This window comes from Hippopotamus amphibius, chromosome 9 (assembly GCF_030028045.1).
Source record: "Hippopotamus amphibius kiboko isolate mHipAmp2 chromosome 9, mHipAmp2.hap2, whole genome shotgun sequence".
In the NCBI taxonomy this organism is placed as follows: domain Eukaryota; kingdom Metazoa; phylum Chordata; class Mammalia; order Artiodactyla; family Hippopotamidae; genus Hippopotamus; species Hippopotamus amphibius.
The window spans coordinates 45,378,353-45,395,833 of record NC_080194.1 but is presented as its reverse complement, the minus strand read 5'-3'; the positions used below and the strand labels follow the sequence as shown (position 1 = coordinate 45,395,833).

The following is a 17,481-nucleotide window of genomic DNA, read 5'->3' as shown; positions in this document are numbered from 1 at the left end:
GAGAAAGTATTTGAAGAGATTATTGTGGAAAACTCCCCTAACCTGAGAAAGGAAACAAGTTCAGGAAGCACAGACAGTCTCACACAGGATAAACGCAAGGGGAAACAGGCTGAGACACATGTTACTCAAACTAACAAAAATTAAATACAAAGAAAAAATATTAAAAGCAGCAAGGGAAAAGTAACAAATAACATACAAGGGAATCCCCCTAAGGATAGGAGCTGATTTTTCAGCAGAAACTCTGCAAGCCAGAAAGGAGTGACAGGATATATTTAAACTAATGAAAGGGAAAAACCTACAACCAAGATTACTCTATCCCACAAGGCTCCCATTCAGATTCTATGGAGAAATCAAAAGCTTTCCAGACAAACAGAAGTGAGGAGAATTCAACACCACCAAACTAGTTTTACAACAAATGCTAAAGGAACTTCTGTAGGCAGGAAACAGAAGACCTACAAAAACAAACTAAACAGAAAATGGCAATAGGAACATACATATTGATAATTACCTTAAATGTAAATGGATTAAGTCCTCCAACCAAAAGCCACAGACAGGCTGAATGGATACAAAAACAAGAACCATATTTATGCTATCTAAAAGAGACCCACTTGAGACCTAGGGACACATAAAGACTGAAAGTGAGGGGATGAAAAAGATATTCCATGCAAATGGAAATCAAAAGACAACTGGAGTAGCAATACTCACCTCACACAAAATAGACTTTAAAATAAAGACTGTTACAAGAGTCAATGAAAGATACTACATAATGATCAAAAAATCAGTCCAAGATGAAGACATAACGATTGCAAATACATACACACCCAACATAGGAGCACCTCAACATAAGGCAAATGCTAACAGCCATTAAATGGGAAATCAACAGTAAGACAATAATAGTGGGGGACTTCAACATCCCACTTAAACCAATGGACAGATCATCCAAAAAGAAAATTAATAAGGAAACACAAACCTTAAGTGACATGTAAGACCAGAAACACTTAACTGATATTTATAGGGCATTCCATCCTAAAGCAGCAGAATACACTTTCTTCTCAAAGTGTACGTGGAACATTCTCCAGGACAGATCACATCTTGGGTCACAAATCAAGCCTCGGTAAATTTAAGAAAACTGAAATCATATCAAGCCTCTTTTCCAACCACAATGCTATGAGATTAGAAATCAATTACAGGAAAAAAAAACTGTAATTCAAAAACACACAGAAGCTAAACAATATGTTACTAAATAATCAATCACTGAGGAAATCAAAGAGGAAATCAAAAAATACCTAGAGACAAATGACACCAAAGACACGACAATCCAAAATATATATAGGATGCAGCAAAAACAGTTCTAAGAGGAAAGTTTATAGCAATACAATCTTACCTCAAAGAACAAGAAAAATCTCAAAAAAAACCCTATCCTGACACCTAAAGCAAGTAGAGAAAGAAGAACACACAAAACCGAAAGTTAGCAGAAGGAAAGAAATTATAAAGGTCAGAGCAGAAATTAAATAGAGACAGAGAAAATAATAGCAAAGGTCAATGAAACTAAAAGCTGGTTCTTTGAGAAGATAAATAAAATTCATAAAGCTTTAACCAGACTCATCAAGAAAAAAAGGGAGAGGATTCAAATCAATAAAATTAGAAATAAAAGGAAGTAGTTATAATGGACATCAGAGAAATACACAGGATCATAAGAAATTCCTAAAAGCATCTGTATGCCATTAAAATGGACGACGCAGAAGAAATGGACAAATTCTTAGAAAGATGGAACCTTACAAACTGAATCAGGAAGAAACAGAAAATATGAACAGACCAATCACAAGTACTGAAACTGAAACTTTGATTAAAAATCGTCCAACAAACAAAAGTCCAGGACAAGATGGCTTCACAGGCAAATTCTATCCAACATTTAGAGAAGAGAGAACGCCTACCCTCTGGAACTCTCACAAAAAATTGAAGAGGAAGGAACACTCTCAAATTCATTCTAAGAGGCTACCATCACCCTCATACCAAAACCAGATAAAGATTCCACAAAAAAAGAAAATTACAGACCAACATCACAGATGACCATAAATGAAAAAATCAAGAGAATACTAGCAAACCAAATCCAACAACACATTAAAAGGATCATATACCCTGATCAAGGGGATTTATCCCAGGGATGCAAGGATTCAATATACACAAATCAATCAATGTGATACACCACATTAACAAATTTAAGAATAAAAACCATATCATCATCTCAATAGATGCAGAAAAAGCTTATGACAAAATTCAACACCCATTTATGATTAATAAGACAAAAACAAAAACAAAAAAACACTCTCCAGAAAGTGGGCTTAGAGTGAACCTACCTCAACATAATAAAGGCCATATACAACAAACCTGTAGTTAACATTGTACTCAATGGTGAAAAGCTAAAAGCATTTCCTCTAAGATCGGGAACAAAACAAGGATGTACACTCTCACAACTACTATTCAATACAGCTTTGGAAGTCCCAGCCATGGCTATCACAGAAGAAAAAGAAATAAAAGGAATCAAAATTGGAAAAGAAGTAAAACTGTCACTGTTTGCAGATGACATGATATTATACACAGAAAATCTGAAAGATGATAACAGGAAATTATTAGAGCTCATCAATGAATTTGGTAAAGTTGCAGGATATAAAATTAATATACAGAAATCTCTTGCACTGCTATACACTAAAAATGAAAGATCATAAAGAGAGATAAGGAAACAATCCCATTTACCACTGCATCAAAAAGAATAAAATACCTAGGAATAAACCTGCCTAAGAAGGTAAAAGACTTGTACTCAAAAAAATATAAGATGCTAATGAAATAAATAAAAGATGACACAAACAGATGGAGAGATATATACCACATTCTTGGATTGGAAGAATCTGTATTGTGAAAATGACTATACTACTCAAAGCAATCTACAGATTCAATGCAATCCCTGTCAAACTACCAATGGATTTTTCACAGAATTAGAATTTAAAAAGTGTACAATTTGCATGTAAATACAAATGACCCCAAATAGCCAAAGCAATCTTGAGAAAGAAGAACAGAGGTGAAGGAAACAGGCTTCCTTACTTCACATTATACTACTGATATGAAGCTACATTAATCAAGACAGTATGGCAGTGGCACACAAACAGAATTATAGATCAATGGAACAGGACAAAAAGTCAAGAAATAATCCCATGCACTAATGGTCACCTAATCTATGACAAAGTAGGCAAGAATATACAATGAAGAAAAGAGTCTCTTCAATAAGTGGTGCTGGAAAAATTATATATCTACACATAAAAGAATGAAATTAGAAGACACCCTAACACCATACACACAAACACACACACACACACACAAACTCAAAATGGATTAACAACCTAAATCTAAGGCCAAATACTATAAAACTGTTAGAGGAAAACATAGGGAGAACATGCTCTGACATAAATCTCAGCAAGATCCTTTTTGATCCACCTCCTATAACGAAAATGAAAACAAAAATAAACAAATGGGACCTAATTAATTAATTAAACTTAAAAGTTTTTGCACAGCAAAGGAAACTATTAACAAGATGAAAAGACAACCCTCAGAATGGGAGAAAATATTTGCAAATGAAGCAACCAACAAGTGATTAACCTCCAAAATATACAAACAGCTCGTGTCGCTCAACATCAAAAAAACAAACCAATCAAACAAAAAGTAGGTGGAATATCTAAGTAGACATTTCTCTAAAGAAGACATACAGATGGTTAAAAAGCACATAAAAAGATGCTCAACATCACAAATTATGAGAGAAATGCATATCAAAGCTACAATAAGGTATCACCTCACACTGGTCAGATAAGCTGTTGCTGGAGATGCTGTGGAGAAAAGGGAACCCTCCTACACTGCTGGTAGGAATGCAAACTGGTACAGCCACCATGGAGAACAGTATGGAGGTTCCTTACAAAACTAAAAATAAAGCTACCATATGATTCAGCAATCTCAATTTTGGGCATATATTCAGAGGAAACCAGCATTCAAAAGGATGCACGCACCCCAATGTTCATTGCAGCACCATTTACAATAGCCAGGATATGGAAGCAACCTAAATTGCATCAACAGAGGAATGGATAAAGAAGACGTGGTACATTATATACAATGGAATATTACCCACCCATAAAAAAGAACAAAATAATGCTATTTGCAGCCACATGGATGGACTTAATGATTCTCACTGTGAGTGACGTATGTCAAAGACAAATATCATATGATATCGCTTATGTGTCAAATCTAAAAAACAGCTACAAATGAACTTATCTATAAAACAAAAATAGAGTTATAGATATAGAAAATAAACTTATGGTTACTGGGGGGGTAAGAGGCGGGAGGGATAAACTGGAAGATTGGGATTGACATACACACTACTATTTATAAGATAGATAACTAATAAGGACCTCCTCTACTCAATAATATGTAATGGCCTATATGGGAAAAGAATCTAAAAAAGAGTGGTGTTATATGTATAACAGATTCACTTTGCTGTACACCTAAAACGAACACAACGTAACTCAATTATGTCCCAATAAAATTTTTAATTAATATATTAAGTTTAAAAAAATAAGGAAATTATAGATAATAATGCAGAAATATCTGTATTACTATAGATAAGAGAAATAATAAATGCAGAACTATAATAATCATAAAACAAATTATTCTAGTTTTGATTACCAACTACAGAAATCTGAATGCCTCCAACAAACTTTATTAGGCTGTTCATATTTCCTTCTATACACATCGCACTTTTGATTTGCATACAGGAAATCTTACCAATAAATAAGTCAAAACTGTTCCTTACTTTCCTTGTCCAAAAACAGAACTACTTTAGATCACTCCAGCTCTATAACCAACAAAATAGAGACCCCCAAAAGACATGTACAAGTATCTTGATAGCAAAAAATCTGTAGTAATCCCAGCCTAGAATCAACCCAAATGTCCATCATCAGTAAAATGAATATACATTACAGGGCTTCCTAGGTGGCGCAGTGGTTAAGAATCCGCCTGCCAATACAGGGGACATGGGTTCAAGGCCTGCCCCAGGAAGATACCACATGCCACGGAGCAAATAAGTCCGTGAGCCACAACTATTGAGCCCATGTGCTGCAACTACTGAAGCCCACGCGCCTAGAGCCCATGCTCCACAAGAGAGGCCACAGCAATGAGAAGCCCCTGCATCACAACAAAGAGTAGCCCCTGCTCGCTGCAACTAGAGAAAGCCTGTGTGCAGCAACGAAGACCCAACACAGCCAATAAATAAATAGATAAATTTATTTTAAAAAAAAGAGTATGTTTATTTTTAAAATAAAAAATAATAAAATAAAATAGAATATACATTACAGATTATGATATATATATTCCTAAAATAAACTGCTATATAGCAATGAGAATAAATGACTATATACCCAACAACACAAATGAATCTGAAAATGGGATAAAAGTAGCAGGAAACAAAAGAGGGCACAGTGTATGATTCCAGGAAAAGCAGATTTTTGGTGCTAGAACCCTTCTGGCAAGAGCACAGTGACTAGAAGAGCCACAAAGGGAACTTTTGGGATGCTAAAAATGTTCTGTTTCTTAAACTATACACTGGACTGCATAGATGCTTTCATTTAGTAAAAATACAGTTAACCCTTGAACAACATGTTTGAACTATGTGGGTTTACTTACACTCGGATTTTTTTCAATACTAAATACTACAATACTACACAATCTGCAGTTGGTTGGATCCATGGTTGGTTGAATCCAGGGATACAAAGGGCCAACTGTAAGTCATACTCACATTTTCAACTGTGCAGAGGGCAGGCACTCCTAACCCCCATGTCATTCAACGGTCAACTGTAATCACTCTGTATGCTAACAATTTGTATACTTTTCCATATGTGTTGAATGAAAATTATAAGTTTACTTTAAAAAAAAACATATTTTTCAATTCTGAAATTAATTCTGTGCTTCACTCAAATCTCAAAGGTTTATCTTTATTAAGCAATCTTTTCTAAGATAACAGGTCTTACTTTACATGTCTAAACTACTCTGTACTTCAAATCCAGGTTTCTAGTTAACTCAATGATTCACTTTCGTTCAAGTTTATTTTGCTCTTGCTCTTTTTTTTCTTATTTATATTTTCTGTGAGTTCAAAATTAACAATGCAGCTACTCAAGAAAGTTAGGCTAAATCTGCAATTTACACAGTGATAAGAGATACCCACTGTAAATGATACCCATCTTAATATTCCAGCCATATAATTAAATTTTTCATTCCAAGGACTATTCTGTGAAACTAACAAACTGATGGGCATAGTGAAAATTTTAATTCATGCTCATGGAGTTTTCACAGAAATGGGACCTAAGAAGGAATCAAAGCAACCAAGAGAAACACTAAATTTATAAGAAATTGACAGCACAAACACAACTTACGCTCTCGGTGCTTAATTAGTGAGGAATCTAAACTAAGTTTGGGCTTGGGGGTAGTAAATTAAAGAAGTAACAAGGTATGTTTGTATAGACTTTTTGGCCTCAAATTCCCTACCTTTGGTAATAAGAATTTTGCTCTACCCTCAGATACAGGAACTCTATTTTTCATATGAGATTTAATCCCTGCTTTCAGGAAGACACAGAGGAGGGTCAAAGTGTCCCTCTTGAATCAGTTCTTTCTTAAATAACTTTAATTCAAAATAATCAATATGCCACTGAGGCACACTTTGGGGCAATGTACCCTGGGCCCCAACAATAACAATAATAAAATATTTTTACCAAGAGAATTCACCAAATTGAATATTTAAAAAGCAAACAATAAATAAATAAATAATAAAAAGCAAACAAAAAATACCTATTTGCAGTACCATCTATCAAGAAATTCAATCCAACAAATATTTTGTGAACATTTACTATGAATATGAAAAACTGTTAAACACAGAAGGAAATCAAAACATAAGGGGGTAAAACGTGGGTGAATGGGGTATCTACTTATTAAAAAATAACTTTATTTAAAAAACAAACAAAAAAATCATGAATAAGGCATGGTCCCTGTCCTCTGTCTGAGATAAAGATATATCAAATAATTACAGTAAATTCATTGGTATGGAGCACTTAATATATGCCTGTATCTGTAGTCCGTTTTTTTTAAGTCAAAAATTAAGAGACTGAGTATATGCGTCCATAATTAAAAGTTATATAGTTAAAGACAAAATACAACTAAGGAATCTGGGCTACATCCTCATTTTTCTCAGAAGACAGGATAATATAAAAATAGCAACAAACTAAATATCAGCAGACCCAGATTTTAGTCTTGCTGTTATTACTAAATAGTTGTAAGATCCTAAGCAAGTCATTAACTCCTTTAAACTTTGCTTGTCTGTAAAACAAGGCAGTTGATTTAAATCACCTCTGAAATTTCTTCTCAAAAGATTCTATAAGAGAAAGCCAAAAAATAAAGAGGGAAAAAAACCTATAAGAATAAACAAAAATACATAGAATTTTTAAGCAAGAATTTCTACTAACTACATGGTAACAGAGACTTCTAATGAAAATCTAGAGTAACTAACCCTAGACAAAAATCAGAAGACCTGAGTTCTAGTACTACTCACATGGCTACAGGCAAATAACTTGACCAATTTCAGCCTTAATTTCTTGAAAATTAGGTATTAGCTTCCTTTACAATTGGGACATCTACTTTGCTACCTTATACGGCTGCTATTGAAAATAAGCTGATACAAAAATGTACCATGTAAACTTAAAAAGTGTACAAATATTACTAAATTACCCATTACTAAAATATGATATACTTTTGTATGGACACTGAAAATTTGCTTACTTTTCTACTTCATTTTCTCTAAGGAAAAAAATATCAGCAGTAACAAATTAAGTTATTGTGTATATGGCACCTCAATCATTACCAAAAAATCTGTTGATAAAATCTTCCCAAAACATTTCATCATAAGAACAAGTATTTGACATCATCATTATTAAGTATTTACTATATTTCAGATACTGTGATAAATCTTCACCATAACGATATAAAACCAGTACTATCATTATTCCCTACTACAGTGTTTAAAGTGGGCTCAGAGAGGTCACGAAACATTCCCCAAACCATAGAACTAACAAGTGTAAATACCAAAATTCTAATCCCAACAAGTCAAACTCCAAAGTCTAAGTCCTTAAATATAAACACTATGGCACCTCTACATACCTCCTTAATATTATTATTATAACACTTTTAGGTGCCTCACAGTTTCAGCTCTACCACTAGTCTAAAGAGCTCTACACTATCTGCATATGCAGAAAAATCTGCAGATCATTTTTTAAAACTTAATTAACTCTGGGATCTGAACCTCTGACAGACATTCAAAACTTTCTGTCATTCTTCCTCCTTCTAAATAAATATGAGAAAAGGAAATGGTGAAAGCATGATACGAAAGGGAAGGGAGAAAGGCTCTCTAAAATCTTTACATAAGGTCATTTTTCTCCTAGTGTCTTTGATTCTACTGGTTCAGTCAGCTGAAATATACTACCTAAGATAGAATTTTGGTTTTCTCCAATCAGTGAAGTTAAGAACCTGCAGATTACATATACTCAAAGACAGGATTTGTCAATTCTAAGACTTTCCCAAAGATGAACTTATTGACTATCCTCTGACAACAGGGGTGGTAAAAGCTTGGATCAGCCCTACATAAAAATGATTCGCTGAGAAAACTTATAATCCCCAAACTCTTACATTTCTAAAAATCAGTACTTCAAAGAGACCCATGTATGAATAAAATTATTATATAGCCCAGCAGAGACATTTCTGCCTATACTGAAAGGCAATAAAGAAAATGTTATAATTATTAATAACTTCAGTAAAACTAGTAAATACAAATTATAAAGGGATCTATAAAGTGGCTCCAGGGACATCTCTAATAAAATACAAAAGAATATGACAAATGGCCAAAATAAAAATAAACTATGCATAAAAAGCAGGAAAACATTCTGCTCAGAAATCATGAAAAAGAAGAGAGGATGACATAATACTACTATGTGTATAATGGGTTAATTGTAATTAATTAAACTTTTCATTGGGTTGTCAATGTAACACTTAATTGGCATATAGTATTTTTTTAAATTATAGTGGAAGGTATGAATATGTGACAGGTATTTTGTCTCCACCTGCCGGAAAGTAACAGCACTATCCTAACATCAATACAAATTTATAAATGCTGGCAAAATAAGAATTTCTGAAGATATGAAAACACATCTCTAATATTGATACATCATCTTCATGAAACTTCACAGCTTTAATACTTTTTACACTGTTATAGAATGGAAACAAACCAAAGCATTATTATATCCGTACAGAACCATACTTTTCATCAATCCATTCAAAATATAAACTCAAATATAAAAACACTATTAAGGACAAAAATATTTAATCAATTGCTATCATTTTATAAGACTATATAAATAATCTTCCCAAGTACTAATAATTTAAATAAGGCCTTAAAAGACTGCACATGTTTTATCATTGCTTTCCTATATGTAAACTGAACCTTTAGCAATAATCCATAGATGCTCATAATATAAAACCACACAAATTTCACATCAGAGAATCAATATACATCACTGTTTTGCAAATATATAAACAGATACAGATATTTGCGGACTTGATCAAAATTACAGCATCAAGTAGAAATATTTAAATAACTAGTGATAAAATTTAGATTTAACACATCTCAAAATCTGATTTAATTATTCATTTTTGGAATTCATAATACATCTTGCCAATCTACTAGCACACTCAGGTCATTTCCTTAGGAATACCAAGTTATAAGAAATGCCTGTGTGGCTACAATCAAAACATAAAGATACCTTTGGTAACTGATGACACACTATACTCTTCTGGTGGAAGACCTGTCCCACCATCCTTCCAGTATGGATTCAATTCTCTTTCCAGCAGTCTGAACTAGAAAAAAACATTTCCAAAAGTAATAATTTTAAAATGGCCCCACCATAAAATATATTAATAAATTAAAAATCTGAGACTCAGTTAACAATTGTAATCTTAGGGAAATATTTTAAACACTTAAAACACGCTTTTTCCAACTTGCAGGAAATAATGTCTAAATTAACATTCATTCAATGCTTTTATTGAATGCCTACCATGTATCAGAACTGTGCTAGATGCAGATGATGTAACAGTCAATATGCCTAACTCAGCCCTGGCTACCTTATATAATAGTGAGGAATACAGACAATGTACAAGTAACTGACAAGGGCTTTGAAGACAGAAGTACAGAGTGTAAAGCCATACACAATTCAAACTTCTCTCATGCTGACAAATCAAAGACTTCCTAGAGGAAGTAAGATAAGTAGTATTAGACCTAAAGATGAACAAGAATTATTAGCCAATTTCTTGTGTGGGAAAAGACAGCATTAAGATGTTCCAAGTGTAGGAATAAAAATGTGTTCGTAAAACCCAAGAGGAAACAGAGGCACTGCACTTTTAGGGAACAAAGTAATTCAGACTGGCTAAAACTTCAGAAGCATGAATGAGTAGCAATAAGAGATTATGTTGCAGAATAATCAGGAACTAGGCCACAGGAGCCACTTTAAACTGCTATTTGGAGCTTTATGCTGGGGCAATGGTGAGTCATAAACATGATCAGCTTTGTAGTACACAAAGAGAAAAACTGGTTTCAAAGTGGAGAAAAAGAATGGAGAAGAGCAACATTAGAGGGAGGAAACCAGTAAAAAGACTGTGGCAGTAATCCAGAAAGAGAAGACAGCCTAGTCACAATGCAAGTGTCTACTGTGTTCCAAACACTATGCCAGGCACTTGGGCTATAATTAATAAGCCAGGCATAATCCTTGCCATCAAAGAAATTACGGCCTTGAGAAAGGAGAAAGACGAGGAATATAGATGAGTGCTATGAAAGTAAAAGGCTGCTACAGAAACATATACTAGGGGTATTCAATTTGACTTAGGGGATCAGAAAACGCTTCTTAGAACTAATAATGGCAATTATCAGAAATAATAATGATAATTAGAAGGATGGAAAGAGTTAAATGTTAGTTTCCAGTAATATGAACCAACCTTTGAAACCAAACATGCTGGATAAAAAAAATTTTGAAAAGCATTTAAAATGTATTCATGAGCTGACAAAAAAGTACAGGATCTTCAAAGAACAAAATTTAAGTTAGGACACTCCTTCCTGCAAGAGCACTGGAATTGCAATTAACTGCTAAACAATCAGACAGGAAGACACTGGAAATCACCAAAAAAAGCTACCCCACATCCAAAGACAAAGGAGAAGCCACAATGAGAGGGTAGGAGGGGCGCAACCATGCAATGGAAAACACACTAGAAGGAATGCATGGTAGAATAAATGAGGCAGAAGAACAGATTTGTGACCTGGAAGACAGCATGGTGGAATTCACTGCTGCAGAACAGAATAAAGAAAAAGGAATGAAAAGAAATGAAGACAGCCTAAGAGACCTCTGGGACAACATTAAATGCACCAACATTCGCATTACAGAGGTCCCAGAAGGAGAAGAGAGAGAGAACGGACCCAAGAAAATATCTGAAGAGATCATAGTCAAAAAATTCCCTAACATGGAAAAGGAAATAGCCACCCAAGTCCAGGAAGCTCAGAGACTTTCAAGCAGGATAAACCCAGGAAGAAACATGCCGAGACACATAGTTATCACACTGACAAAAATTAAAGACAAAAGAAAAATTATTAAAAGCAACAAGGGAAAAATGACAAATAACATACAAGAGAACTCCCCATAATGTTAACAGATGATTTCTCACAGAAACTCTGCAAGCCAGAAGGGAGTGGCATGACATGTTTATTTTTTTTTCTTTTTATTCATTTCTTAAAAAAGTAATTGCATTACACTCTTGTACCAGAGTAATGGAAATAAAAACAAAACAAAACAAAAAAACAAATAGGACTTAATGACACAAAAGCTTTTGCACAGCAAAGGAAACTACAAACAAGAGAAAAAGACAACTCTCAAAATGGGAGAAAATATTTGCAAATGAAGCAGCAAAGGATTAATCTCCAATATATAGAAACAGTTCATGCAGTTCAATATCAAAAGAAAAACAAAACCCAATCAAAAAATGGGCAGAAGACCTAAATAGACATTTCTCCAAAGAAGACATATGGATGGCCAAGGGGCACATGGAAAGCTGCTCAACATCACTAATTATTAGAGAAATGCAAATCAAAACTACAATGAGGTATCACCTCACACAGGTTAGAAGGGGCACCATCAGAAAATCTACAAACAGTAAATGCTGGAGAGGGTGTGGATAAAAGGGAACCCTCTTGCACTGTTGGTGGGAAAGTAAATTGATACAGCCACTATGGAGAACAGTATGGAGGTTCCTTACAAAACCAAAAACAGAATTACCATATGACCCAGCAATTCCACTACCAGGCATTGTTGCCATAGAATCCATCTAGGGAGTGAATTCGTGATCTCTGAAGGAAAAGAATTTTTCCTCAGGACCAATAACAAGCCATCGCTCAGGTCAGAGTAGTAAAGTAGCAGTTTATTAGGTAGAGAATACAAACAGCTTCTGGCACAGACACCAGAAGGGGGTGGAGAGATGCAAGAAGGGGTCTTACATGAGTAGGTTTTATAGCATCAACCTTTGCCTAAAGTTTACTGTTTTTTTAGGAATTTACAATCATTGATAATTATCAGAATAAAGACTTTCATTACTCAGTGATCTGTGACGTCCCAGGTAACCACCACCCTAGTTGCTAATTGAGATCACAAGGGAGAGTCATAAGAATCAGTCTTAAAGAACGAGTGAGGTTAAGTCACGTTTTTCCAGTTCTTCTACCCCTTCCCCAGCCAAGTCAGCCCCTGGAACTCCCATAATCCCCCCCTCTTTGAGATGGAAATTAATGTTGCAGGGAAAAGGGGTGCCGTGTTCCTCTAACCACTTCCTGCTGAGAAGGGGCGTCGTCATTTAAGGGAAAGCAGCATTATTTCCATCATCCCTTCCGGGGGACCCCAGATCCAAAGGGCCTAAGTGAAATCCAGCATAGCCCGGGGGATAAACGGAAGAATGTCCCACAACCATCTGTAAGCTGAAGGCTTGTAGCCATCTGGAAATCAATCTGTTTATACAATTAAAAAGACAAGAAACAAACAATAAGAACAAAATGATACATATAGTAACAGTTAATAACATCTTTTCCCATGATGATCTAGTAATCTAGGACCTAAAGTTATCTCAAAGAGAGACTTCAGATGAACTTAAAGACTTTATCCAGCTTCTTAGGTGGCACAGTGGTTGGAAGCCTGCCTGCCAATGCAGGGGACACAGGTTCGATCCCTGCTCCAGGAGGATCCCACATGCCGCGGAGCAACTAAGCCCATGCACCACAACTATTGAGCCTGTGCTTTAGAGCCTGTGAGCCACAACTATTGAGCCCATGTGCTGCAACTACTGAGGCTCACGTGCCTGGAGCCCATGCTCCACAATAAGAGAAGCCACGGCAATGAGGAGCCCATGCACCAAAATGAAGAGTAGCCCCCACTCACCACAACTAAAGAAAGCCCGCGCACAGCAAAAACGACCCAACACGGCCAATAAAATTAATTAATTAATTTTAAAAAAAGACTTTATCATTTGACTCATGGTTAGTATAATGGGTTACATTGGAGCTCTCATCTGGAATATAAGTACAACATTCAGTAGAAATGACAGCACAGGTTTCCCCTTGAGCTGCTGTTATGCCTGATGCCATTTGATTTTGTAGCATCGCTTTCTGTACTTGAATCTGTTCTGTGTTAGGGGTCTTTATAGCCTTTATACTGTCATTTAAAGCTTGCTGAGTAAAATTTGTCAAGGCTTTTTCTCTAACCATTATGTCAGTAGCACCTAAAGATGGCACAAATATAGCAGCCAGGTAATCGTATCAATGAAAGACAGAACGAGTCCACCAAGTTTGTAAGTGAGGTAGATTAGCAGGTGTTTTAGATAGCTCAGTTAGAAATCTGTCTTGGGCAAAAGCTAAGCCCAAGCTGTACCGGCCCATCTATCCCGGAGGCAACCAAGGCCATAAGTTTGTTTTGCACACCCTGTGGGTTCCATTAGGGGCCACCCATCTCTAACCAGGATTAAACTTTTAATTAGTTCTAGGCCACACTGTAGTGGCATTAGGGTCATAAGTTACATTAAAAATAAAAGTACACTGGTCTGGGGCTAGATATCCCATGGGTTTTAAGTTATCAAGGGACACCAGGAAGTCATTATAGCCAACATACTGTTTGTTTTGTTCTCAGCACACAAGTGCAGGCTGAATTAGGCAGCCCTTTTCTGGAGTGATCCATATATACTGATCCCAAACCTGATAAAATTGATCAAAAAACCTGTTACTTTACTTTTATTACTCTCTTGTACAAAAGAATTGTCATCTGTATATAAAGGATCATCAGGATTATTTACAGGAGAATCTTTTAAGTCTGCTCTCGCAGCATAATTAAGTGACAAAACCTGAACACAGTCATGAGTTAGGATATCTGTCTTTTCCTCTGGCAAAAAAGGTGGCAGGGTTTATAACAATGTATACTTTAAACTGGGTTACTGGTCCTTCTAATAACAAAGACTGATATCTAAGGAGACGATTATCAGACATCCAAAGGTTGTTTTTAGAGTTAAGAAGCCCAGATACATCATGAGAAGTTAAGAACTGTCAGGTTTCAGCCATTAGTAAATGTGAGAGCTTCAGGTACAAGCAAAGAAATAGCGGCCACTATTCCCAGACAGTAAGGCCACCCCTGAGCCACCACATCTAAAGTTTTACTTAAATAAGCCACTGGTTGTTGTTGGGGTCTCTTAGGTTGGGTCATGACCCCAAAAGCTATTTCTTCTCTTTTAGTAATATACAGATTGAATTTCTGTCCTGTAAGGAGACTAAGAACTGGTGCCTGTATCAAGGCCTGTTGAAGAACCTTGAAGGCATTTTGGGCTTTGGATGTCTATAGTATCTGATCTGTGTTAGCCTCCTGGGTGTCAGTCAAGAGCTGATATAAAGGTTTAGCTAATTCCCCGTACCCAGGAATCTAGCTCCTACAATAGCCTGTGAGACCCAAAAATCTTCTTAACTGTCTTAAAGTGGCAGGTAAAGGATGTTCGAGAACAGGTTCTATTCTTTCCAGCCCTGAAGCCCCTGAGCCTTGAGAAATTATAAGACCCAAATATTTAACAGAAGATTTACATAGTTGAGCTTTGGTTTTTGAAACCTGATAGCCACAATCTGCCAAGAAATTTAATAAGCGTTCAGTGATATTTGAGCAGTAATCCTCGGTATCTGTACAAACCATAATGTCATCCATATATTGTAAAAAAACTGCTCTGGGGTCTCAGATTCTTTGTAAATCTTGGGACAGAGCCTGTCTAAATAAATGAGGGCTATCTCAAAAGCCTTGGGGCAGCACTGTCTAAGTGAGTTGGGTAGGGTCCTCAAAGGCAAACAGGAATTGACTTTCTGCCTCCAGCGGAATACAAAAGAAAGCAGCTTTTAAATCTAAGACAGTAAACCAGGAGGCATATTCTGGTGTGTCGGAGAGCAAGGTATAAGGGTTAGGAACTACAGGATGCAAAGGAATTACAGCCTCATTAATAATTTTCAAGTCCTGTACTAACCACCACTGACCATTGGGTTTCTTAATTCTCAAGACTGGAGTATTACAATGACTGTTATAGGGTATTAGTAGTCCCTGTCATTTTTGCTTTTCTATGATTGGCTTTAATCCCTCTTTAACTTCTGGTCTCAGAAGATATTGTTTTCGATGGGGAAAAAAACTAGAATCTTTGAGTTTGATTACCACAGGTTTTGTATATCTAGCCTTTTTAATTTTTCCTCCGAAAGCCCATACTTCAGGATCTACTTGTGTTTCTATCAGAGGAAAACATCGAGGAGCAGAGGCCTCGATATTTATATGCACCGATGCATGAACTTTCATTAATATGTCTCGTCTTAATAGGGGAGATGGAGTCTCAGAAACTATCAGAAAGGCATGAGAAAAAAGAACAGAGTCCCAATTACAGCTTAAAGTCTGACTAAAGAAATAGCGTCTTGTTTGACCAGACAGCCCCCTTACAGTGGAAGAACGAGAGGTAAGTGAACCAGGGGTCTCAGCAAGAATGGAGAAAGTCACCCAGGTATCTAATAAAAAGTTGACAGATTGGCCACCCACTGTTATTTGTACCTGGGGTTCCTCACATGTTATCATGACAGGGGCCTGTGTGGGGACCCCCGGGCCCCGTCAGTCTTGGGTTTCTGGGAGATCTGATCCCTGAGACCTTCTCCTCTGGGGGCATTTCCTTCTCCAGTGTGGTCCCTTGCAAATAGGACAAGGAGCCGGGGGCGGCTTTATAGCCCGGGGACACTCTCATCTGAAGTGCCCCTCCTTTCCACACAGAAAGCAGGTCAGTCCCTTGCTAGGGAAGCCCCAATTTGAGGAACCTCCTGGGCTCCAGGATGTCTCATTACAGCCTGGACTGCCATCACCAAGGCTTCAGCTTTCTCTTTAGTTCTCCTTTATTTACGTTTTTCCTCCTCAGCATCTCGACCATAATAAACTGTTTGTGCCAACTGTAACAGTCTGTCTAAAGTCTAGTCTGGTCTAAAATCATGTTTCTGTAATTTCTTTTGACTACCTGCTGCCGACTGAGTGAGGAATTTATCCTTCAAAATAATTTTGCCTTCAAGGCTTTCAGGATCTGAATCAGTAAATTTTTGTAGAGCTTCTATCAGCCTTTCTAAAAATCTGCTGGGAGACTCTCTCTCTCCTTGTTCAATATCTGCCAATTTAGAGTAATTCAGGGGCATGGCTCTTGTCTTTCGCAGTCCCACAAGAATACATGTGACAAAATGATTTTTATACCATTTACCCCTTTCAGTATCAAAATCCCAATCAGGCTCAGTCGGGGGAACAGCCTGCACTCCAAGGGGAAGTGCTTTATTTTTTTCCTCAGATTTCCCCCAGCATTTGATTTATACCATTTATCTCCACACTTTCGAGCTTTGGATAAAACTTGGTCTAGAGAGTCCTGGGTCAGAGTCTGACTTAGTAACATCATCACATCTTTTCAAGTCAAATCATACAAGTGACTAAGAGTCATAAAAGTCTTTAAATATTTATCAGGGTCTTCTAAATAGTCTCCCAAGTCCTCTCTCACCCTTTGTACTTCCTGATAAGGGTTTTTGAATTTTTGTGGGTCCAAACTCTCCATTAGCCACTTCTTGAAGAGGCATCATTTTAGGAGGTTCAGACTTGAGAGAGGTCTTAACAGGTGACTTATTATTTTTTCCCTGATTGGACGTTATCTCCTGGTCTGATTCCAGGGGAGCCGAGGGTAATTGAGGCATCTGCCTAGTTCCCTCAGGGGAGTCAGAATATGGGGGTAACTGAGAGGGGG

At 36.5% G+C, this 17,481-nt stretch overlaps 1 protein-coding gene across 1 annotated transcript in view; it reads right to left on the bottom strand.

Annotated features, from left to right (window-relative positions):
* CWF19L2 (CWF19 like cell cycle control factor 2) overlaps nt 1–17,481 on the bottom strand; it is a 146,564-nt gene that overhangs the window by 96,471 nt on the left and 32,612 nt on the right. Inside the window, exon 6 of the mRNA XM_057748615.1 lies at nt 9,897–9,990. Coding sequence (XP_057604598.1) covers nt 9,897–9,990 — 94 coding nt within the window. The remainder of the gene's footprint in view (nt 1–9,896; nt 9,991–17,481) is intronic.